The following is a 25,101-nucleotide window of genomic DNA, read 5'->3' as shown; positions in this document are numbered from 1 at the left end:
TTAAAAGATTTTAAAAAAATTTCAATTTTTTTTTAAAGTTTCTCAAGATTAAGAGAGAAAAATTATAAATATTTTTCCAGATTTAATCTTAAAGTTTATTCCATAAGTGAGTCTCTTATATTTTAATACTCTCACAGTGGCAACCCCTTGGATTTTTTTATGTCTTCTTTAATGCTGTACAAGAAGGTGCTTCGATGGCTTCAAGTCACGCAAAAGGGGCACTTCCTCTGTGCGCGTCTTGAGCATCTTCCGGACGTCTCTTGTGGCGTCGCAGAGAGACAGCTCCTAATGTTTTGTCTCTTCAGTGTAACAGTCAAAGAGGTGGAGGATGGAGTGGTAGAAATGGGAAGAAGCAGCAGCAGCAGCAGCATAAGAAGAATGTCCGTTTCGCTTCGTCGATTTTAACAGACTGACTGTGTGGAATTTATGTATTTTCGCTATTTTATATGCTAATTTTCACATTTGTTTCATTTGGTTCTTAGTGCTGTTGGTTCTCTTTTTCTGTTGTTTTTTTTTCATTCGTATATTCTTATTTTCCCTCCTTTTGCTTTATTGTTATTCCTATTTGCTATATATCTTACCACCACTTGAGGATCTTCTTGTGTTTTTCTTCTCGACACACTAAAAGGGAGGCGAAATGGAGAGGTACTGGGCATAAATTCTTGTTCCAACGATGTTTTATATGTGAGCGGCATGTCTTCTTGTGGGCTTCTGGGCTGGGGCTATGGGAGAAACTCTCTTGTGTGTGCATTATGTATATAGCGAGATGAGGGGGGAAAAATAGGTGAATTCCGTACAAAACTCAGGGCAGGGCAGGACGATGGAATCATTGCTATGGGAGAGAGAAGAAGAAGAAGTAACAAACCGGGCAAATGATTGTATCAATGCGGAAACGGACAACTTTATCGATGACAATTGCTACTAAATCAGAAAATGCACCAACGGAGCTCCCATCAGGCACATTTTCAACTAAACCAACCACATAGTTGAGGGGGAAACAATTTAATTCTGGGAGTGTTTTGCACATGAATTTGTGTGGCTTTCCCGCCATATAAGACACATTTTCCGAAACCCGCGCAATACATTCCCATTGCGCACAGAGAAACTCTCACGGGACGCACCTCTTTGATTGCGGTGACTTGTTGTTGAGAATTGGGGTTTGATGGAGAGGAAATTATCGAGTAATTTTCTTCAAGTCGATTTCGGGAGTGGATTTTTTTAAAAGTTGTTGTGTAGAGAGATGCCGAAACATTATTTGGTATGAATTTGCAATCTATTGTCTCACAATCTCTCGGTATCTTACATACATATATGCGGGGTATATGGTGGATAAATGATCTGTGAGAAATTACTCGTTTTTTTTTGCTGGCTCCCGCCTGTTGTCTTTTGATTTTTAGCCGAATTATCCGACAAATGAGGCGCACTTGATGTGCTTCTTTTATTGCTGTTGTTGTTACTTCTTTGCCTCACAAATTTTTGCTTTTAACTCTGCAAAAAGAAAAGAACAATTTTGAATTTATTTTTTAACTTCAAAGCTTTTGAATATGTAGAGGTATTTTTTTAGAGCTTTTTGATTAATAAGAAATATTTTAAAACTTATAGTTTGCATAAAACAGAGAGCTAAAGAAGGGGGGCATTCAACTCACATGAAGCACCCAGTCAATGTTAAATCTCCAGAGCCTCTCCTGAGAAGAGCTCACAGAGTCAGCTGGTCTGGAATCAGTTGATCCGGAGAAATGTGTTGAGTTTTAAAAGGCCCAAAAATAGAATGTTGGTGCAAAGGAAACACTTTTCCCACTTCTTGCATTTTGTGCGAGACTTGCAGACACAATCCATGAGACGTTCTTACTTTTTTGCCTGTTGATTGTCGCCGCCGCCACGACGTATTTTTGGCACGGATTTCCGATGGCACATTCCCAAACGACGCGAGTCCCATAGCCCCGATTCACAGACATCTGATGACTGTGACAAAGACCTTCAGACATGCACTGTGCGAGCTTTTCTTCTTTTTTTTGCTCTCGCAAATACCCCGACAATGCATCCAACATCTGCGTGGCTGATGAGGCATCATCTCGCTTCGTTGAGAATCCAACCGGCATCATGATCAGCTGTGGTGGAGAATATTTGGACACACTGCCCCATCGAAGAAGAAAATCTCTGTGTGGGTTTTTCTTGAGTGATTTATCAATGATGACATATAAATCCCATAAAAATCTCTATCAGCAATAAAAACTCCCCCATCCGCATGTGAAGACCATCGAATGTCTCAATTCACCTCATCCTCGCAGCCCAATCATTTGGCTTGATTAATTGCTCTGGGTCGTCGTTACAATGTGGATAGAGCGACGATATGGAGGGAAGTTGGACAAGAAAAGAGGAAATATAAATGTGAGGCACTACCCAGAGGAACTGGGGAAGTGAAGAAGCAAATGGGACATGGTGTCGTCTCTTTGGGATGAGCGCTTGACTCGTCTAGACGTGGATGCGAGTTTATTTTAGTATTTTGTCAATGGAACTGAACGAAAACTCTTGGCGAAAAGTGATTTCTCTTTCATTTTTTTTTCTTCATCATTTCCCTTTTTGGAGCTAAAAGGAAAAATCTCTGAAGTAATGAGGTAATTTAGAAAAATGATTAGAAATACTTAAGGAGGATTAGAAAAAAAATTAGACGCAGTATAAATCAGCAAGAATAATTTTTTTTAGTAGAAATTTTGTGTTCAACTTTTTCCACGCATTACTATCCTAACTCAATGACTCGTACAATAGGAATCCTTTGAAGTACAATAAATCTATTCTTTTGGGGGACATTGGAATATGTCCCTGGGGTAAAAAAAACGAAGAATCTCTGCATGTTAAATGGCAAGGAAAGAGAACAACAACTTTGATGCGTCTAATTAAATCCTATGACAATTTAAGTAATCTTTTCCGGTACCGAATACCACGCGTAATTTTCCTTCTCAACAATTCATACATCTTCTACTTATTTTTTTTTTCAACTCTCCCCTCCTTTAGCACAAAAGTGCGACTGCTAATGCACATACAAGACAACAAATATACCCAAGAAGGGGCAACAATATAAGCAATTGAAGGCTAGTGTGCAATTAAGCATCATCCGTGAATTACACTGCTCCATGTAATTGTGTCAATTTAAGCGCCTACGAGTTCCTCAAGCGATGATTCTTTTATATTATCTCCTTTACTCCAACCATTTCTTTCTGTTTTCTTAAATATTTTAATATACTCCCGCATTATTATTGAGTTGCGCGCAAATGTTCTACTAGAATTGGAGAACAATTCTCTGATAAAAATGTAAAAAAAAAATAATCTTAATTCTAATTTCAGAAAATAACTTAAAAATATGAGAAATTCGGGCAGAAAAGGGTTAAAAGCTCCCTAAAATATTCACAAAAATCTAAAGCACTGCATATGGCCATTGCGGTATAGAAAATTATGCAGAATAGTTGTGCCAAAAAACAAGCCACAGGAGGATGACAAAGTTCAAGAGCTTTATGCGACGTAGTCACAATGGAGCCACACACGATGGGTGCGAGAAAAGGCAAAATATTGTTATGTTGGGTGGAAAAAGAAGTCTCCCATTATGAGATGGTGTTCTGCAGCAACACATAAATCTAAAGCCATCAAAATCGCAGATATAATGTACTGGTACTTAACATGATGTACTCGGCACGCTAATTGTTGGAAATGAGTTTCAATTGTTCTCACGAACATAAATTTGAGATTAGAAACGATAATTTATAACTCTTCGGGTCAGGACAAATCGTCGAAATGGACGCGCGGTGTTGGTGAAGAGATCCCACGGAAATGGAAAATGAGGGAGTCCCACGGAGAGTGGGTGACACACACACACACACACATGTGGGGGGCCCAACATTAGGGCGTTTTGTCCCCCGCACGTAAAGATGGGTAATGCTGAGAGAAAAGATGAAGAAGCTATGCTATAAAACCCCCTATAATCACTTGTATGGACTTCTCTATCCATATCATTTAAGAGTCATTTATATGCTAACCTCGCGCGCACATTTTCCCCATCTCAAATGGCACAAGATGTGTGTGAGAAAATTCCTCGTTGGACCGGAAGCAAGTCAATTCGTTTCATTCGTCGTCAAACAACACCACTTAAATCTCATCCCAATGACTTGAGTCATTTGTATATTTGTCCATTTTGGACCCAACTTTTTTTTTCTCTGTACTTGTCTTGCCTGAGAGTCGTACAACACAGTGCTTAGAGGGTCCACGAAGAAAGGCATTGTTGAACCCCATTCGTCTACAATTACCCACAAACCATGTACCTACACCATGCATTTGAATAATTGAAAATCATCCAATAATTTTGGGTGCCTCAAAGAGAATTCCACAAACTCATTCTAACATTTTTTTTCCTTGGGGTCTTCCTTCCCTTCTCCCCCCCCCCCCTCGAGAGTATTTTGTGAGAGATTCTTATCAAGTCTAAAGAGAGGTTTTCTCCTCTTTGTTGGCCAAAAAATCCATTTTCACCACTCTTTCAGATGGTCCCGTGAAGCACCTTAGTCTTCATTGTGGATGGCAATGCGTGTTGAATGTTTACAAACACCTCTTGTGGTTGCCTTCCCGCGCATCATTTCTATGTATATGAACACACCTCCACCGCGCATTAAAAAGGCAGAATGATGAAAGACGCGGGAAAATATTGCTACAAAAAAAGGAAGAAAAGACTATTCATCATAAATTAATTATGGACACATCTCTTCCGGATTATGCTAATTAAAGTTTTGATAGCTATTTAAAATTTTGGAGATGTGTCTCAAATTAAATGTCTCACTCAGAAGCTCTCACAAAAGATTTCTTTTGCTGAATGAGAAAGGAATTTGATTAATTTATGCAAAGCTTTTAATTGACTTTTAATACGATACAAAATGTTTTCAAGTTTTTATTTCGGCACAAAGTTAAAAAAGAATGTTTATGAGATTTTAAATTAATTATTACGAGGGATTTTCAACATTTTTTATGCTTTTTATGGGAGTTAAATTAATTATTTGGTAATTGAATTGATACTAGATTATTATATTTAACAACCAAATTCTTTGTAGATTTAAAAAAAAAAAACGTTAGAAAAGTTTTCCCCTTCAAAGTCTCTTTTTGAGATCTCATGAGTTTGTTTTTTAAATTTATTTTCATTCATAACTAAAATTCGTTTCATCTTTCTTTAGAGAAATCAGATAAAATTTCACAGATAAAATCCTTTTTATCATCCTTTAAAAAAATCTTTATCATATTAAAAAATCACCTCTGAATCAGTTGAAAGAAATCTCAAAATAAGAAGAATTTCATAGCATTGACTACAATTGGAAATGATTTGCTTCCATTGAAATTCCATCGTATTGTTTTTCTCCACAACCCCATTTTGCCACCAAAGCACAAATCGCAAAAGGGGGAAGCGTGCATGGGATTTGCGCGAGATCCTATAGAGAAAAAAAATGAGAACTACATACAATTGAATGGGAAATGGATGAAGTGCTCAATGCCTTGTTGCCTTCTTTCTCGCGGGGCGCGCTATTATTAGATCACAAACCCACAAGAGTATATTGAGTACTTAAGAATGGGTTTATAGGTGAGCACAACGAGGGGGGTAAGACGAAAGGGATAGTGGAAGAAAAAAAAACATAAGAAGAAAATTCACAGAGCGAATTCCTCTTGTCTTACCTTTCTCAATTCCCTATATTTCCCATCCCAAATGACATAATGAATACCGCGCAGAAAGGACAAAAGACTGGAAGCAATTGAACCATAAGTTGTTCCCATATCTTTGGCCAAGAGAGCAGGAGAATTGTGCCAAAATGAAAGGTATAAAGTGAGAGAATTCAGTGGATTGTATGTATGTACGTACATATCAAATTGATTCGACTGCAATTTTTCTCAGCATCTCACTCCTATAGGAAGGTTCATATATGTATAATATATATGTATATGGGAGGCACATTCTTGAGGAAGAAGAAAATCGAAACGGGAGTGCATTATATTCAATTTCAGCACCGCCACTGCCATCGATATAACGACTAAATTAGAGGGAGAGTGCAGCAGGGCGCGAGCATTGAATTTGCACACCCGTCTGTGCAATTTAGGTGAATTCACAGAAGTTTTGTTGCAAAAGAATCTCTTGTTGGTAAAAGGTTTGCAGAGGGATATCCTTCCTTATTGAATTCAATGGACACCCAGATTCACGTCTCCTCTGGAGCGGCTTCTTCTGCCACTTTGTTTTTCTCCTTGCACCACATTTTGTGATATGTTTGGGGCGAGCATAGAGCGACCAAAGTGCCACTACATTGAGGCACCAAAGAAGCATAAAAGAAGAGGAAAAACTCAGAGAGAGAGATTGGATAGGTTTGGAATTGTGTGCTATTTTCTTTCACGACAGATGAAGCGCCTCCGAATCCATAGAATTCCTCCTCGTTGATCACAACACAGAGAAGAATCGGCATGAGAGACATCAATTACGGAAATCTATAGAAGGGCTCAGCAGAAGACACTCTATTGGGTGACCTTAAACAATTGGAGGCTCTCAATTTCCCTCTAGTCGTTCCCGCGCCATGACAAAAAAGCCAGTCAGGCAGTCCAAATAAAATTGATCCCATTTGAGACTCTTCATCTTTCACAAATAGAGGAGATATCAAAAAGCTAGGCGAGAGAGATCAAACGAAATTCCATCGTTTGCCTCCTTGCAAGGCTTTGGGGTGCAAAAAGAACAATCTGAGATTCTCAATTCTTCGCGCAATCTCCCGTTCTTTCGCTCTCTTTCTCTCTCGCGCATTATCAGGCTCAACATCGCGCAAGATTGCAATCTAATGTGGACCATTGGGATGAATTTTGCAGACAAACAGTGAAGACGTGTGAATGTATCCTCGTGTATTTATTCCATAGCTTTCAGTTTGTAATTGTTGAACAGTTGCGCATCAAGGAGGTCCAATTAATACATTGTAATGGAAATGGAATAGAAGAAAATTCTATTAAATGGTATTTTTATACTAAAAATGGGGACAAAGATAGTTAGCAAGAAAATTATAAAACAATATACAAATCTTTCAAAATGAAGAGCAAATATTAAAAAATATTTTAAAGTTACAATAGAAGGAAAAGAAGCTTTAAAGAGAATAATATGACACTATTGAAGCAATTTGAGCTGTGGGAAGATGAAGTATTGCACTTGTTTATAGCGCCATACAGCATGTGGTCAAGAAGATGGTATATTGTTACCTCAAAACACGAGAGAAAGGTTGACGACACACGCTCTGAATGGTGGTATTTAGAGCAAAGAATCACAAACCGTGTAATCAAATAAAAAGCATTTGCTGAGAATTAGATATCGTGTCAGCCTCCATGGAGATGCCCCGCTGGAGGGCTCTCAGCGATACAATATCAGGATTTTATTTAGAAAAAAAACCTCTGCGGGGAAAACTTTTAATTTAAATAAATACTTTAATGTGTAATGTGAAAAAAATTACAAAATGAGGAAGTTTATGGTCCGGAATCGCCTCCTAATGGCTTTTAATTATGTTGATTGTGCGTCGTGTGACGCCAAAAGATTCCGCACCTTCCGATGAGCGCGGGAAAAGTGTGTGTGCTCCCCCCTCGTCCGTCAATGTGCATTCTGGGAGTTTTTCAATTACCCATCGTACCAGTAACGGATAATTTGACAGTGTAAATGGTACTTTAGAGGCAAATGAGCGCGCTGACTGGAAACAAAACCATCGTCACACTTTGAATTTCAAATCTCGCGCAATCTCTCTTTTTTTCCTTCATTCATTTTCTCACCAATATGTTTTATATTTACAGAAAGCTCCCCAAAAATATGTCTTTAATAACTATGCAGGGACTAGGATCGTTCTTATTCTACAAATTCCCAATACAAATTATTATTTTTACAAGAAGTCAAAAGATTGGGTAGAAAACAAAAAAAAAAAAGAGAACGCGCGGTGGCAGCTGAACCGGCAGCATAACAACCCCCTTCTGATCCATCAACAACAATAAATTCCTCCACACCATTATTAAGTGATGAATGCATCAAAAGTCATTGAATATTGTGTGGAAGAAACGGAAGGTTATATGCCGGCCAAAATAGACGAAAACAAAGAATAAATGAGTCAGAGGGTGGTCCCTGATGTATAGTCAAAAGATCTCTTCGTTCTCTTTAACCATGGGGAGAGCAACCACCGCACAATTTTCTTACGCGGCTCCCTCCTATTGAGCTTCCCAGAGGAACAATCTCACATGTGAATTGGCTGCCGATCCGTGAAATTATTTCAAGAGGGCTCTCACCACATTTCTGGGTGACCTTCTATCAATCATTAGGGGTTTATATTATTCGTGGGTATCGCCACTCGAGGTTACGCCGCCAAGTACCTTTGTGCGGTTCAAATACAAAAGATTCACTTCTCAAAAATACCTCAATATACATACGTATCCCAAGGATCCAATTACTTTATATACCGCGCACCTATTGGAAACCTATAAAGCACATTGATTCACTTTGAATTTAATTATAAAAAAAAGAAGTATTGAGAAAGGGTTTGTCTCTAATTGATTTACAGTGAGGCTCCGCAGTGTAGACACGTGGGGGATTCGTTGTAGAGAACAGATATAGATGGAATTTGTATTATTTATTAAAATTCAAAGTTTCAATTAATCTCAAAATTTTTTAACAAAAGAAATCATTTAGGACATTGAAAAATATTTCTGGAAAGTCAAAGATTCTACTTGTATATTTTTCATTTATACCTCATGTTATAAAAAAAAAGATATTTTTTTATTCCAAATTCATTGTCATAACTTTTCAAAATTATTTTATTTTTCATCATTAATCCAGACTGGCAAAGTATAACGAGCCAAAAAAAGCAATAAATATAAAAAACGAAGAAGTTGGAGCAATAACCGGTGTTATTGGTAAATCCACACCATAAGATTCGCGCTCTGTGGATTGAGAGAGTCTCTTTTGTGCAAAAGCACAAATGGAATGCAAGTGCAGACGATTTAAGTGAATAACTCTGATGAATTTGAAGGTTAAATTTTATATTGCTCCTCAACAATTATCATCCCTGATTTTTAATTACCGCCGTCATGGTAAGATTTTAAACGGCAGATGAAGGATTTTTATCGCAACTCCTCTGTACTTGCAACATTTGCACTGTGTGAACATTAATTTGTGTGAGATGGTGGAAGAACTGACTTGGGAGACTGGTAATTAGGTGCAAAATACCAGAACGCGTACTGATTTTAATTTCGTACATTGCACATTAGGTGAACATATAGAAGGAAAAAAAATATAAAAAAGTGTATTTACGCAATGAGAAAATCGGTTTTTTTCTTTCTATATTATTTTCTTTTTTTTTAAATGCCTTTTTTATGCACCCAACATTGCACGCAAACCTTCATCGTCATTTCCCATGCAAAATGTCAAAGCTAATTGCTCAAATACTCACCCTCAAAAGTGAAATAATTTCTCAGAGCAAAGGTACACACAATGTTGCACACACCATAACCCACACACATATCGCACATAAATGGGGAATTGTAGTGCAGAAGATGAAAAAAAAAAACTTATCCGGTCAATAAACTCATAAAGAAGTAAAATATAATATTTCGTGTGCATCAAACGCAACTATTTCAACTATATGTATATGTAGCAATTTTCATGCCAATGCGATCGGTGGGATGGTTTGTAAGTAAACAATTAAAATTCTATGTATATTTATCTTAAAACACCGATTAACACACATGTTATTTATCTCAGTGGCTAATCATTCACCTCATTAAATTAATAATACGACGAGTACAAGCTGATCGTGTGGCAGAATGCCAAGATACTTCATTCTCTCTCCATTCAACCCCTTCCCGGAACAAGATCAACTTCATCTCTCTCGATCAAATAGATTTGTCCTGTGTAAGAAGCTAATTTTCTTCACTATGCATTCATCTATTTAATCAGCTTCAATGTGTGATCACACAGCAGGTTATTAATTTCTTTAAGGATTCTTAGAATATTATTTATCAAGAATTTTCCCAAGGAAATTTTCTCAAGGAATGTTTCTTTTTTTTTCGAAGTTAAAATGAAAAAATCTGCTGAAAATTCTTCTTTTAAACATTATAAATTGTCAATAATATGATGAAGATCAATGTCCCATTTCTTTAGCAAAAAAAAACCATCACAGCATACCCTTAACCTTATGGAATGCCAAAAATTTCACGAACTGTCCAAGAGCACTAAACCAATCAAAAAACACACAATTTCTGTATAAAAATAAAGTCAATATTTAAAGAGAGACATCGAGGTCAATAAAGTGAATTTCATGTGGAGCAACACACAACCACAGAAGAATGTTCGTGTGGAGATCAACAAACTGCAACACCTGTCGCTCAATTAAAAATCTCAATTTTCACAACGAAAGTCAAGGTATATAAATACCTCGTGATCTTTTCACCTAGAAATTTTTTCACGACACCACCGTGAATTTCAACGCTACGTTTATCACCCATGGGGAAAGATATTAATTAAGCAATTGAATCAAGGGAGAGAGAGAGGGGGGGGTGGAAGGAAAAAAAATAAGATAGGTATGATAAATAAATACAAATAAGTAGTAAATATTGTACGGTAACGGTGTTGTGATTCAATTGCTCACGTTTCGAAACGAATTTCTCCGGTTGAGCTGAAGGTTCTTGTTTAATTTTTAATTTAAAAATTTATTTCTTAATTTACTTTAAGATAAATTGGGCCGAAAGCATTGGAAAAAATCGAAATTTTTAAGTTTGTGGGATTTTTTTTTGGGAAAAAATTCTGAGTGTGAAAAAATATTTTCTATTTTTTTGTCATTTAAATAATTATTTTTTAATCATTACTTTACATTTTATTCAATTTATTTTGAAAGAATCAATTTTTAATGTTATTGCAATTTCACATAAACTTAATGGAGACGCCTGGTATCCACCCGGCGCCTCCACTGAAAATTTTAACAAATATTCACCCGAGATAGTGCAGGAACTTCCAAATCAACCGCAGAGTTTATGATCATCATCATGCGATCGTGTTGATCTAGTCAATGACCAAGACGTGACCCGAAACCAATTTGACGCCTTCAAATCAACAGACTGGATAATTAAAAGCATCGGGAAGAGGAGAAAGAGTACGGAGCAATTAAATATGAGGTTTGTGGAGAATACCAGACCACGACGCGCAAAGTTATTAAGAGAAAAAAAAATAAGTAAATAAAAAAAACAACGTTAGGTGCACATTGCGTGGTGCAATACCTAACGCAAGAGAAGGCACCCGCGAGAGATTATGGAATTTACCGTGCGGACGGGAGAACATTTAGCATGCCGCCCGTGGCTTCAGCCACTACGGTGGCTCTCGACGGCATCATTATCATCATCATCGTGCGATAATCAACGTGAGCATAGCCAACACAACCTTCGCTCCTCCAAAACACACCAAGTGGTCGATTTTATCGCTTATTGTCTCAACAATTTCAATGCTATAAATTTCTTTAATTTCCCTTCTACACACACTCCACTTACACCACCGCCGCGGCACACAAGGGCCACGCAGTGGTGTTGTGAGGGAGAAGACGTGAAAAAAAAAATGAAAGAAACATCACAGAGAACTAAACTTTGGATGGAGTAGCCACGGTACGATGGTATGGGGTCATTAAGAGATTGTAATTAATTAATTAATTGGACAACAAATGTGTTAAGATGATCATAGGCTGGGATGTGTGTGTGTGTGTGTACAAATGCCGGGAATATTCAAATTGTAAGAAATAACACATCCGCTATTTAGCAAATTAGCTAATTTGCTTCACAATTTCAGCACCATTTTGCTACATACACTGTACACACATAAATCAGTTACATCATCCACTGTGAATCACATGTTTTTCCTCCTGTTTTGATCCACTTTTCCACTTGCCATCCAATAAATCACCATGCGTTTAGCTCTTATTGCGGTCATCCTGTTGTTTCCTATTACACTTCTTCCTCCTCCTCCGATCTTTGATAAATGACAATGGGATGGTTCCGCCGAAAACAATTTCTTGCACTTTAAATGATTCTGTTGTGTTCCACTTTTTTGAGTTTGGAGATGATTATAGAGGAAAGGTGACTCAACTACTGGATAAATTTAATGTATCAATGAAGAAGAAGTATTTGATATCATCCAGCTATACTTGTTTTGTAGCTTTACCTTCATTTACTGAAGCGATGGAGACGCCAGGTAAATACCAGGTGTCTCTATTGCTATCTAATTTTAAGACAGACATTTAAAAACTAACAACCAGGCGTCCCCATCTAAATACATACAATGCAACTTTTCATTGCAAAAGAAATCATTTAGGTTATTCTTAAATGTTTTCTTCCTACTCGGATTAAGTAAATAAATTTCCCAAATAAAATTCTAGCAAAAATGTCATTAAATGGCGTAAAAAAATAAATAGATTAGAACATGCTATAAACATTTTGCCTCATTAGTGATTTTGGGGGATTTATTGTGAGAAGATGTTGGTATTAAATGAACCAAATATTTATATTTAAAATGAATTTGGGATTGCGCAAAATTTTCACGAGTAATTCCACAGAACAATTTCAATCGCATTAACCCCATTTCAGTGGGGTAAATTACTTGGAAATTTTGATTAAGTTTCTCACATGTTAATTCTCGCTGGGGAGAATTTAGGAGTACGTGTCAGTACTGTAGCTCTTTCCTTGTAAATTTCTTAAGTGGTTTGTCTTCCTGTTTAGACTGCAAACTCCTACCATTGCTTGCTTATTTATTCATGCAAGTTGGTTGATTGATTTTAATGTAGGTGCATTGCTGACTTATTTTTATCTCTTAATCAGTTTAAAATTGAGGAAAATTTTTTATACAGCTGGCATAATTTTTATGCCACTTATTCAGCTCTATAAGATACTAATAGTTTGATGAGTTTCATCTTCAACTATTAGCCATCACGGTATCTTCGAGTATGTATTCAATTTAATGTTGAAACAGATCATCAATTGTAAAATATATAGTGTGAAAAATTAGCTTGCGGGGGCGGAATCGTGCGTGTAATTTCCACGGTAATATGAAAAATTCATTTAAAAGCTCCTCCACACCATTTAAGGGCATATTAGGTTGTTTGATTGGCACTTAAAGGTGGAACTACTTAAGACACTAGACATGCGAGAAGAGACGCAATAGTCTATCTTCCTAAAACAATACCCTCCACTGTTGATTGTGCGATAAAACGCCTACAACATTCACTCTAAATGGGTGAGAAATTGTCATGTGATTTTTTTGTACCACTCTCTGTGTTTAAAAGAAATGTATGTATATAATATGTTGGAGTGGAAAAAAAAGAGCATGCGGTGTTACTCCTCGATGTATGAATATTCCTTCATGAATTATCAATTCAACATTGAGAGACCGCGTTGTTCACATTCCCACACACAAAACGGAAAAATGCTTGTGACGTGATGACAAAACGCACCAGGTAACACCTCACATATATGCTATACAGGAACTTCTGCACAAATTCCGGGGATATATTCTTCTTCTAACTTGGAATTGCGTGATAGGGACTTTTTTTTGCTTCATTATATCTCTTCTAAACACAGAGAGAGGATGTGTAGAAGAGGAAGGAAAAATTAAGAAATATGGGAAGATTCGGAGGGTACAAAGTGTGGGAAATTGTCATGAATTTTTCTTCTTTCCTACAATGATACTTCTGTGCAATGAAGCAATTTTTCGCCTAATGAAATTCACATAGGTAGCACGTGATGCACGACGTGGGTGGAATTCCGTCGCGTGATTGTGAAAGATGAGTCCTACATTGCCCTCTAAATGCGAGAGATTCACTAGAAAAATTTATTTTGTTTTTATTTTGATTCGTAGAACTACATATGTATGTGTACTGTACATATATTCTTAAGAAAGAAAATATATAGCTTATAGGACAGCCTTGTTTCGCATAAAAGCTTCGCATAAAAATTGATAATTTTCAGTAGTTTTGCCCAAATAATTCTAAATTTTTTACCCCAATTAATTTGAATAAATTACTTCTAAAGATTTTTCTTTTTTATGAGATTCTTCAAAGGTTCTTAAAGAAATTGTCTTCCTCCACACAGAATCAGTCTGACTGTTTAAGTCTAATCGACTTTCTCATGCGTTTTCTGTCCAAGAACGTTTCTCAAAGAAAATGAGAAAAAAAGTGCGTGAGAATAAAATGGGAAACAGCTCAATTATTTCACATTCTTGTCAATGTTTACTCTCACGTGGTCTTGTTTGAGGGACAATTTATTTCGTTTGGACAATTAGATGTCTAACACTATGCTAATTAGTTAGGTGTTCTCTCCACGGTTCTACATACGAAATAGATGTCTCAAAAGATGCATTCTATTGCGCCAGGAGAGACCTATGCGCGCGTGATTGTGACTCTCACAGCTTCCATATGCATCACATACACGGCAACCTGCCCCCGCAGAGTGTGATGGGAGATGAAAAGAAGCTTTCTGGAGGCAATTTTTATGGATGCGGTTGTTTGACTTTCATATTTGTATACGCGAAAGACATCAAATAAGATGTGAGAATAGGCGAGGGGAGGCGATCGTGGTGGAATAATTTGTGTGTGAAAAGATGCATCATCAAACAAACACCTTCAATGGGAGTTTTGTGCGTGTCAACAGCAATTAATATCATTTTGACAGCCCTCCAACATTGGAGATTACAAACTTTACCACTTCATTGAATTCCTCATGAGCTCAATCATCTGCCCGTGTGAATTTTTCTCTTGCATTAGAGAATCTATTCTATTTCTTTATTTGGTGAAAAAAAAATCGTAAAATAGAGTTGAAGAAGAAGATAAAATTCTCTTTAGCAGAAGAGTCGGCAATCCTTTTGCATAGTTTTTTTGTGTGCATAATTTAAAGAGAAAATAGAGGTGTTGTACGTAACATTGAGTCTTGTGTTTAATACAACAATTTTGCATACTAAATGCCACCATCGTCGTCGTCGCATCCAAGATATAAGGAACAATTGTACGTGTTTTTGGTGTGAACACAATTTTTATTGCTGTAATTACTGTATTTTCACCTTAAATTGTAAATTACAGCCAGCAATACCCACAAATATATACCATGGAGGTGGTTTTTCTTTTAGCATTCCCTATGTAATGTTGCAAAAAAAGGGAGATAGGAGGTGTGCGCACACCGGTGAGACAGTGGCAAATTGTTGGGGAAGTGCGCGGGAAAATAAAGAGAGAAAGACGAAAAAAATAAGTTGGGTAAATGTAGCTATTTGTCTGAGCTAAAAGTCATTTATCTTCCTTATTTCCAATTTTCGTGTAACTCCTGCAATTCTTTTATAACATGTGGAGATTCTATCTCAGCATAAAATGATTTATTCGCAAGTTGTGAGTTGATTGAAAACAATAAAACAAGATTACTGGCCATAGACCCAACTCTGTGTACTTTATTGTTATTAATTATTCACACGTACCACCCCACCAAATGCCCGCGTACATATGAATGGAAGATGAACAATTTTTATTCTCAGCCATGCAAAAAAAATGAGAAACAAATTTGTCTCTCCCATTGGAGGCATTTTGTGTCAAGTCAAACGTTAAATTGTCCTTAATGATCCTCATGCGCCACCGTTTATTTTTCATTCATTCACGTTTTTTTCTCATCTCTTCTCTCATCTTTGTACTTTCAGATGAGCGGCAAAAGATCGCGGAGCTTCAAGTGTGCCGTCCATCATCGTGACAGGGAAGTTTGTTCTGAAAACGATTTCCACATCATTTTTCAGGATCCACCATTCTTTGAAAGGTACGTATTATTTTAATTTTTTATTTTTTTGGTGTATTTTTAGCCGAAAAGACTTGTTGAATTTATTTTCCATGTGGATTTGAAATAATTTCTGTATACTGAAGTGAAATTAAATTTTTTTTTAATCTGTCAATGATTTTTTTTTGAATATGAAGAAATGGAAGAAATATTTAGAAATTAAATTCCCATAAATTGAGAGAATATTGCACCATAATTGACTCATTTTCTTGATTGTGCATTAAAATCTCTCAAACTTTAAGGTAAAAAATACGAGTAAAAGATTTTAAAAATCTTATAATCTTTAATCTAAAATTCAGACTTTTTGTCTTATTATTTTTGGTACGTGCCTGTAGTTTGCAATACGAACCAAAAATTCAACTAATTAATTCGTTAACTTTTTATTTCATTTTGCAATTTACTTCCTAATATTTTTTTATCTGCAGTAAATTCAGTTCATCTAATTAATATTTGCGCATTTTTTTGCAGAATGGTTCACGTGATTGCGATGGAAGTACTTCCGGAGGAACGAGACCGGAAATACTATGCAGACAATTATTCATGTTGTCCACCTCCGCTCTTTGTGATATTTGTGACGCTAGTTGAGGTGAGTTTTTTTTCTTCTATTCTTTCCTGCCAAAAAGTCAAATGTTAGTGGATTTTCTTTTATTTTATTTCATACCTCCTGATGGGGGTGGAAGATTTTCGGGTTTGGGGGTGCGTTGATAAAATGCCACACGGATAAATTTTATTGTGGAAAATGCCAGCAATATGCCATAAACTTGACAATGATATTTTCATAGGGGCAAAGAAAAATACAGGAAGATTATGCTTGGAAATATGTGGCGGATGGAGGAGGGAGATAAATTGGTATTTCTCCTTGTAGCACCCACACCGTATCCTTATTTATGGGGTTTAGGATTGTGAGGGAAGGTTTTGTGGTGCACAAGAAAATGAATCAACTCCCAAAGTGGATGAGACAAGGAGTGTTTCATATAATATGGCACAAAGAAATTGGGGTAGAAATGATTTACAGTGTCGAGGACGTTGTCAAAAGGGAAGAAGATGAACTAGATATAGCGCGGGAGGGATAAAGTGTACTTACCCTTCTTTTCTTTTTTTTTTCTCTCTTGAGCCTCGGATGCATTTTCATGTTATAATATTGGGGAGTTTACACGCAGGAGGAAATCCATGAGAAAATCCATTGATATTGAAAAAAAAAATTCTTTCTTCTCTTGTGAAATTCTTCTCAATATTATTGAGGATGAGGGTGTGTGTGTGGAGTGGAGGTGTACTTGAATTCAACGAATATTCCTTCATTAATCATTCATATCACGTTGGTCCTTTGCCATTTCCTTTCCACCGAAAGCCGCGCCAGAAGACATTGTATTTATGAAGAAAAAAAAATGATCACGCACCGTGTGATTCATACCATAAAATTCCCATTTATGCATTCATCCATTCCACAAATTATTATCACATTTTATAAAATAAAAAAAAAATTGAATAAACACGTGAAAATGAAAAAGAAGGATATAAGGGACGGATGGGAAGAACATCCGATTTCCGGAACTCCTGGAATTCCCAATGCGTTCCCTCACGTGGGAGTTGATGCGTTCTCATCTTGCCTTGTATGTAGTGGATGAATCACTAAAGAGGAAATTTTTATACGATGTTTCTGCATTCAGGAGATTTCTTCTTCTATACTGCGAGGTTTTTGTGTCACATTGCCGACAACTTCCGTTTTCACATCCATACTTCTTCTGTATGCCTTCTATTCGCCCTCACACCCATTTCCCGCCCCTATGCTGAAGATCACGCAATGTGTGGTACACTGTTAGAAATTGTATACTAGTAGATTTAATAAGTTTTTCTTATTCTTTTTTCTTTGAGTATCCCAATGAGAAATTTTCCTAATGTACAAAAACATGAGTAAACTCCTTTTTTTTTTTTAAAGAATGTTTGAAGATTTAAAAAAAAATTAAGATTTTATTCTGATATTTTTCAACAGTGTATTTATTATAAGAAATTTATGCTTCTGGTATCAGAGGTCCTTCGACCTCAATTTACAGAAAATCTCTCAAGTGTAATGGGCTTATTTTTTGCCACATCGCTCTCTTTCAAAAATTTTATTTTTCCTCAAAAGATCAAGAGGGGATGTGTAGGAGTAGATCTATGTGTACGAGCCTTTCTTTTACGACAGCATATTATGATGAAACAATTGCAGAAGGAGAAATATGAGATAGATTCTCCTTGGTAATCTCAATGCGGTGGCAGATGTTTCTTGTTGTGTACGTGTGTGTCATTAACAGGAGGCTCAAATAAGGGATGATCTTCTGGCGAGGACTTTTTCACGGAATTAAATGCACGTGTCACTTGTTTGTTGTCTTTCTCTTCTTCCTCACAGCTTCTCTCACTGCCCTGCTTTTTTTTACATCATCTTCTTCCTCCTCGCATAGCATCTCTTTGGCTGTGTGGCTCTTTTTTTCTCTATCTGCCTTTTTTTTTCGCCCTATACTACATATATTAATGTATACATATACTTTCACGTCATCATCTTGTTTGGGTCTCTTTTTTTGTTGTGTACACCGTCGCGATCGCGCTTCTTGTCAGGTTCCATCATGGGAGCAGGTTGTTTAATGCTACGACGCAATAAATTGGAGATAATTACGTTAATTGGCTTCGACATTTTAATCATTTCACTTTTGTCTGCACCATGTGGAATTTAGGGCACAGCGATGTATTTTTTCCCGCTCTTTTTGCACCATTTCAAATCATCCGCGTGATCTATTGGATTGCACTCAAGAAGATCGCGCGATTGATGTTATTTCTTGAGCCAGATGGAAATTTTCTCAATGTCACATGAAAACGGTTTGTCTCCTCATGAATGGAAATGCCGATTGCAAGAAGAACTATATGGGTAAGAGAAGGCGCGCAATGTCTTTTTATATCGCACCACACGAATTCTCCAAACCACGATCCACTTAAAATGCTGCTGCAACACAAGCCTCGATCTTTTCGTCCAATGATGCTAATGTAGGCGCGTGCTGTATGCGCTCCGCGGATGGGTTTCTGTCTTCGTTCTTTTTTTTTGTTTTTCAACGTTCTTTACGTTGCTCACGGCTGCACTTTTGCTAATTTTGCTGTGGCGCTTTCTTGGGTCTTGCCAAGTCTTCTTATATGCAGCACATTGCCAGACAATTTGCCAGCATGCGTCTCGCGGCATTTTCTCCTCCACCCGCCTGCGCCACACACCATTCCCCCTCCCCAAATCACTCAACAATGAAGGAGGATCACGTGCGAAATGAATGAAATTCACATTTAATCCAAGCGCGGATGGTTTCGCAGCTCAACGTCTTCTTCAGCAACCTTCTTCCTTCAATCAACTCACATTACGATCATTTTATCTCTCGTTAGGGGCACTTTTTGATACTCTTACTGGCGCACCAACAAATTGGAGGCCTTCTTGTTGGTGTTGCTCTTACCTTCGCCACATGCGCCAGATGAACGATTTGCCGCACGAAATTGCATTGTGTTGAATTTTGCCAATTGCATTTAATTCATTTAAATTTCAATTGAAAGAAATATCTTTACGTAAAGTAATTGCTTGCCTTCTTTTGAATTCTTTCAATTTAATTTATCTTTTTTATTACCTAAAAGGTGGAAAATTTATTAAGATTAGAAGGAAAAAATATTTGTTGATCCTCAATAATATTTTTTGTTAGAGAAGTTAACTTTTTTATACAAAATTTTAATAAATAAATAAATTGCATATAGCTGACCCCTTTCAAATGTACGAGCTAACATATTTCCATATTATGTAGGTATAGAAGAAGAAAATTCGTCTTTTCTTTCGCACAACATTAAAATGAATCAACATTTTATTTCAACATAAGAATAGTAATTGGACATTTCTTCACGAGGCACAATGAAGAAAAAGAAAACAGTAAGAGGGTGAGGGTGGAAATCAAAACCACCCACATTAGGCAGCAACTATAGGTCAATGTACTCGATAAATTTGACCCCCTTTAATGAGTTTCATTGGACTCCTTCGGGCGGGCATTGATTGTAGCATTTCGTGAGTGGCGATTTGAAGCTATGAATATTTTATATATCAAAAGGAGAGAAAGAGGAAAAAAAAAGAATTTGTGGCAAAAGTCTGTGTCAGAGGGAGGTTGGATGGGCGTCAAAAATTGTGTGTAAAGTGATTGTTTAAGCCGCCCCCTACGCATTTCTCTCATGGTGTTCGTCTTCGTGTTACTTTGTCACACACAAGACTTGATGAAACGATGAAGACGGTGGAAGGGGGAAGGAATATTAATAAATTCTTTTATTCATAATTCCACTTTAGACAATAGAGCAATAGAATTTAGTCTTGTATACGCATTTAAATACAAGAATTTCCACCACTAAATGGTGCGACAATTTTTTCTCTCTTGATTCGTTTTTTTTTTCTAGGAGATTTTATGCATTATCATTGAATTTTTTTCTGGAAGAAGGTGTCTTTTGATCTTACACTGAAAATCTCTCTTTAAACGCGTGTGTTGTTAGAGAGCATTTCCGTTCCCATGGACCACCCGCACTTCTTATACATGGTGCGCAATAAAAGACAAAAGGTGGCATCATTTGCATTTCTATATGCAGTTCAAAGAGATGTTAAAAAAATACAAAAAGAGCCTTCGAGGGGCGCACACGGGGCTCGTGTCACAAATTCAAAATAATAATGCTGTGAAAATCCACCTCTCTTCGGGGCAATGGCGTGTGTGATGTGGAAGAAAATCCCATTTATCTCCCGGTTAGACACATTCTCCTGTTACCGGTCCAGGTGACATCGGAGCCACCTTTTGGTGGTGGCTTTTGTCTAAATTACATGCCACACATAATATGTACAACCAAACAAAATGCTTTTCAATTGAATGCAAATGGAAATTTGTCATGAGAACAACCCCTAATTCGTCATCATCTCCAACACTCATATTGCAAGTGGCGAGGATAATTTACTATATATGTTCCTGATGATTTATGATGTCTCTCTGCCAACCCTTTCGTGACTTCACTGTATTGGCAAATATACATATAGTTCCTCTCTTTTAAGTGTAGTTGAAGATGTTCTAAACGAGGTAAATTCCTTATTTGCAAAAGTGTTTTCTCCTCTTTTAAATTATAAATGAACTCTTGCTCCTTCTTCTTAGGTTGAATAGTTATTTCTTAAATATGTTTAAGGAGAAATTTACCTAAAAATACAAATTTTCAGTCTCATTAATCATAGGAAAATTTTTATAAATTTTGAAGAATATTTTTGAAGTTTTCTTCCTCTTATAGAGCAGCAATATAAATTTATTTAACAATTAAAAACTGTCTTTTTTTAAGTGATGAAGAAAAAAAACTGAATCATCGCTGGATGACATAAAAATGCCAATTTCTTTGATTAAATTAAAACGAAATAATTTCCCATTCTTATCCATTCACAGCTAAGGCAGTCTTAGATGCCTTCCTTCACCTCCTCCCCTCACTTAATTAAAGAATAACTTTTTAAAAAAAGTCAATTAACAAAATCTCTCTCTCTCTTTCGGAAAAATCCTCATATTTGCAATAAAATTGTGAATTTTAAGACAATCCGCATTTAGCCCACCCAAGAGGAAGAATTAATAAGCATGGCGTGTGAAGCTGGAAGTAAAAGAAAATATCTGTGTGTCCTCAATTTGAAGAAGCGCCAATTCAGCATCCTGCTGCCCGAAAAATATTCCCCCAAAAGTGCTTCATCAAAATTTTATTGATAATTCCCGCACATGCTTTCGGCTCCCTGTGTGTAGTATTATGCTGCTCCCAAATGAGTCCCAAATGTCCTATCAACAGTGCCCCCTTAGTTGGATACCTTTCGTCTCCTTTATTAAAATCATTCCAACATAATTCCAGAGCCAAAGAGCGCATCGCAAATAAACGAAAATGATGGTAAATATGACCAAATTGCCTCATTTTGGGTGCTCATCTCATGAATTTTCTCATTCCTTCGAGAGATTTGCAATAAAATTAAATCTTTGCTCAGCCCCTCAGGGATTTTTTTTCCTTAGCAAGAAAAAAAAAGAAGTCCCCCATTGAGAAAAACTTTCACTTAGAGATGGGGGAAAGAAATCCCCTGTGTGGCCCATTTTCAAATGATTATCCACCCACATAATGAGGCAAATAACGAAGGAATAAATGAAGCTGTATTGGATTACTTCCTTGTCCCCCAATTGCTTCTCATTCATGAGTTTTTCCGGTGATTGTAAAATGGTAATTTGTCCTTTTCTTCATGTTTCTGTTTTTTGTATAGTGAATATGTTGCTTTATATGACTTTTCCGGAGAAGGGAAACTCTTCCCAAAACCCAGAGATTCTTCCCATGCGCATTTCCGCCTCAAAGAAGAAGAATTTTACTCCGAAATAAAAAAAAATATATTGCGCTGATCCCAGAAATAGATTAGTGCAGCCACGGGGTTCTATACATGCGAGAAAAAAAATTAAGAGAGATCTTCTGGTGAAAAAAAAAGTCCAATGAGGTCTGTCAAAATATCCCAAAGGAGATGGGAATTTTGTGAAGAGCCACACCAGCTTTTCCGCACACAAAATGTCTAAGAATAGAAATGCCATCCGCCCTTTGTGTCCCCTTTTTTTCATCGTAGTCTCTTCCTCCCATTTTCATCATTTTCCAGCCATGAAGGGATCTCGGTTCTGCAGCAAAGTCTCTGGACGTGCAGTGACAAATTGTGCATTTTATCGATAGGTACCTACATACATACATATACTATGTACGTACATAATAACATGATGGGGGAGAGGGTGAAAGGAGATGTACTGCGCGTATAATATATTTTGTAAAGTCAATGGAGTGGCTGAAGAAGCGTTTACAGCTCTGAATTATGACTTGTTTACATGTGTTTTCTGTTTACCCGAACCCACGTTTATTAGGAGTTACTCGCCCTCCGCCACTTCTTCGAATTAACACGCGGAAAAATTTCTTCCTGCGCACATTCTCCGTGAGATTAAGAAAACCACATTGAAGAAGTAAGAAAAAAAAAGTTTTCAAAAGATTCTCTCAAGAAGAAGACATCCCTTTATCCCATCCATATAAATGGTATATGAAGAAGGTGGGTCACCGTGTAGCCAATACACAGAATGGATTTTGACGATGTTGTAGGCAATTGGCGATAAATGCAATTAGTTGCAGTTGCAGCAACATAAGCCAGATGCCATCACACAGAGAGAGGCGCACCACGGTGGATCGTTTACACACTTTTACTACACCAACAGACAGCCTCCACGGTGAAATGGAGATAATTACGGATCATTTACATGCCCGAGCCAAAAGAAACAAGAAAAGGAAGCCGCACACGCACACACCGCATAAAAGAAAAGTGCAGCATCTCGCGGTGAAAATGCATACAAAATTTCCCAAATGACATTCACCACACAGAACATGTTTAAAATGTGCGTGGAAATGTGGATTTTTGGGTTAGACACAAATTAGCTCTATAAAACTACTTTATACATTCAACATTGTATGTATAGTTTATTTTGTATACACTGTTACAAATTTATTAGAAAAAAAGAAGAATTTAAACCAACGATTATCCCTTTAGTATGAAGATAAATGAATGATTCTAATTATTTGAGATTATCTTGAATTTATTTTTTAGGTTTTTAAGAAATACTTTGCTATGAAATTGTTTTAGGATTTATTTCCTAATTTCCTGATTTTTTTAATCTTCAATTAAAAAAAATACAATTAAACATTCAAATGAAACTCAATCAAATGAAAGGAGTCACGAGGAAACTTTCATTAACAAAAAAAACTCAAAAGATTTTTTTCAGTTGAAAAGAAAAAGTCAATTGATATTGAATTTGTAATTGTTAAAAAGGTGAAGGAAAAAAAAGAAAGAAAAAACACGAAGAGGTGATAAAAGTTCTTGGAAACTTCTTCGCGCGCAGCGTCTTCATATTGGATGGGTTTTGAATTATAGATTAATCACTTGAACTGGGTCAAAGTGCACCACAATTGGTAAAGTCTCTCACTCTCCTTTTACCTCTGATGGAATCACTTATTGATTTTGCGCCCCATCACGGAGAATGTGCTCTCGATTGGAATTTGATGGACTTTCCGGGCTGGATTGTGTGAGATTTTTCCTTCCCAAGAAATTGTCTTTTTGCTTCGACTTTTTTTCACTTCTGCTTCTGCTTGCCCATGAAACTATCTTGTACGAGATTTTGCTCTGTGAGAAGGTAATTTGGGAAATAAATGGAGGAAAAAGTGAATAACATTGCTTGGTATGGAGTTTCATGACAATTTGACTTTAATTGACTCTTTGAGAGTGAGCAAAAGCAATTCGAAACTATTAAAATTATCTACATAGAGCTCTTTTTTTTCAGGTGGAAATTGGGGGTTTTTCTTTCCACCTCTTATGGCATAATTACTGGCTTTTTGCCCCTTTGCAAAAATTACGAAAGGATTTTTATTTTGTGGGAATTTTTCCAGAGCAAAAGAACTTTGTGTTAATGATTTTTTTTCTCTCGATCTTTGTACATTTCAGTTGGGCTTTTTCACATACCACACACTCACATCGGGACAAGCAGATCCCGCAGGACCCGTACCCATTGATTCAATGTTCATCTATCGCCCCGATAAGCGACATGAAGTGTGGCGATTCCTCTTCTACATGGTCCTCCATGCAGGGTAAGGAAAATTTCTCAATTTTTCTTTAAAAATCTTTTCAATATTTAATGAATTTTCTTGATTTTGCAGTTGGTTCCATTTGGGTTTCAATCTCGTCGTGCAACTGCTGGTTGGTTTGCCCCTCGAAATGGTTCATGGCTCCACTAGAATTGGTTGCGTCTACTTGGCCGGCGTTCTGGCGGGCTCACTCGGTAAGAGATCTCTTAACATTCTCTCTTGGAACTACATTTTTACCGCGCCAAATTCAACAAGTAGTCAAAAAAGTGGGGCAAAAAGTTAATTTTTTGGGAGAAACATTTTCCTAATTTCTCTGAAAATATTTGAGTTTTCGCATGAAGACTATCTTATAGGAAATTTTCCGGGCTACAACTTTGTCTCAGACGATTATTTTCTAACTCAACGGGAAAATGCCTTTTCAGTCCATTTTCCGAAACCTTGTACTTTTAACTTTTTGCCCCAATCATGGGGCAAAATGTTAGTTTACTTCTAAATGAGTTTTTTCTTCATAAATTATTCTTTCTAAGATTTATATATATTATAAAATGTGAGATA

General features: G+C 36.7%; 2 protein-coding genes across 5 annotated transcripts in view; one reads left to right on the top strand and one right to left on the bottom strand.

Moving 5' to 3' along the window:
- The window catches only part of LOC129793173 (uncharacterized), a 1,136,769-nt gene that overhangs the window by 402,495 nt on the left and 709,173 nt on the right, over positions 1-25,101 (bottom strand). The window lies entirely within an intron of this gene.
- LOC129793215 (protein rhomboid) overlaps positions 1-25,101 on the top strand; it is a 57,668-nt gene that overhangs the window by 28,735 nt on the left and 3,832 nt on the right. For all 4 annotated transcript variants that reach the window (XM_055833038.1, XM_055833035.1, XM_055833034.1 and 1 more), the window contains 4 exons: positions 15,731-15,843; positions 16,330-16,447; positions 24,407-24,549; positions 24,619-24,740. In XM_055833038.1, coding sequence (XP_055689013.1) covers positions 15,731-15,843; positions 16,330-16,447; positions 24,407-24,549; positions 24,619-24,740 — 496 coding nt within the window. The remainder of the gene's footprint in view (positions 1-15,730; positions 15,844-16,329; positions 16,448-24,406; positions 24,550-24,618; positions 24,741-25,101) is intronic.

Source organism: Lutzomyia longipalpis, chromosome 3, assembly GCF_024334085.1.
Source record: "Lutzomyia longipalpis isolate SR_M1_2022 chromosome 3, ASM2433408v1".
Taxonomy (NCBI): domain Eukaryota; kingdom Metazoa; phylum Arthropoda; class Insecta; order Diptera; family Psychodidae; genus Lutzomyia; species Lutzomyia longipalpis.
This window is presented reverse-complemented; position numbering and strand designations above follow the sequence as displayed.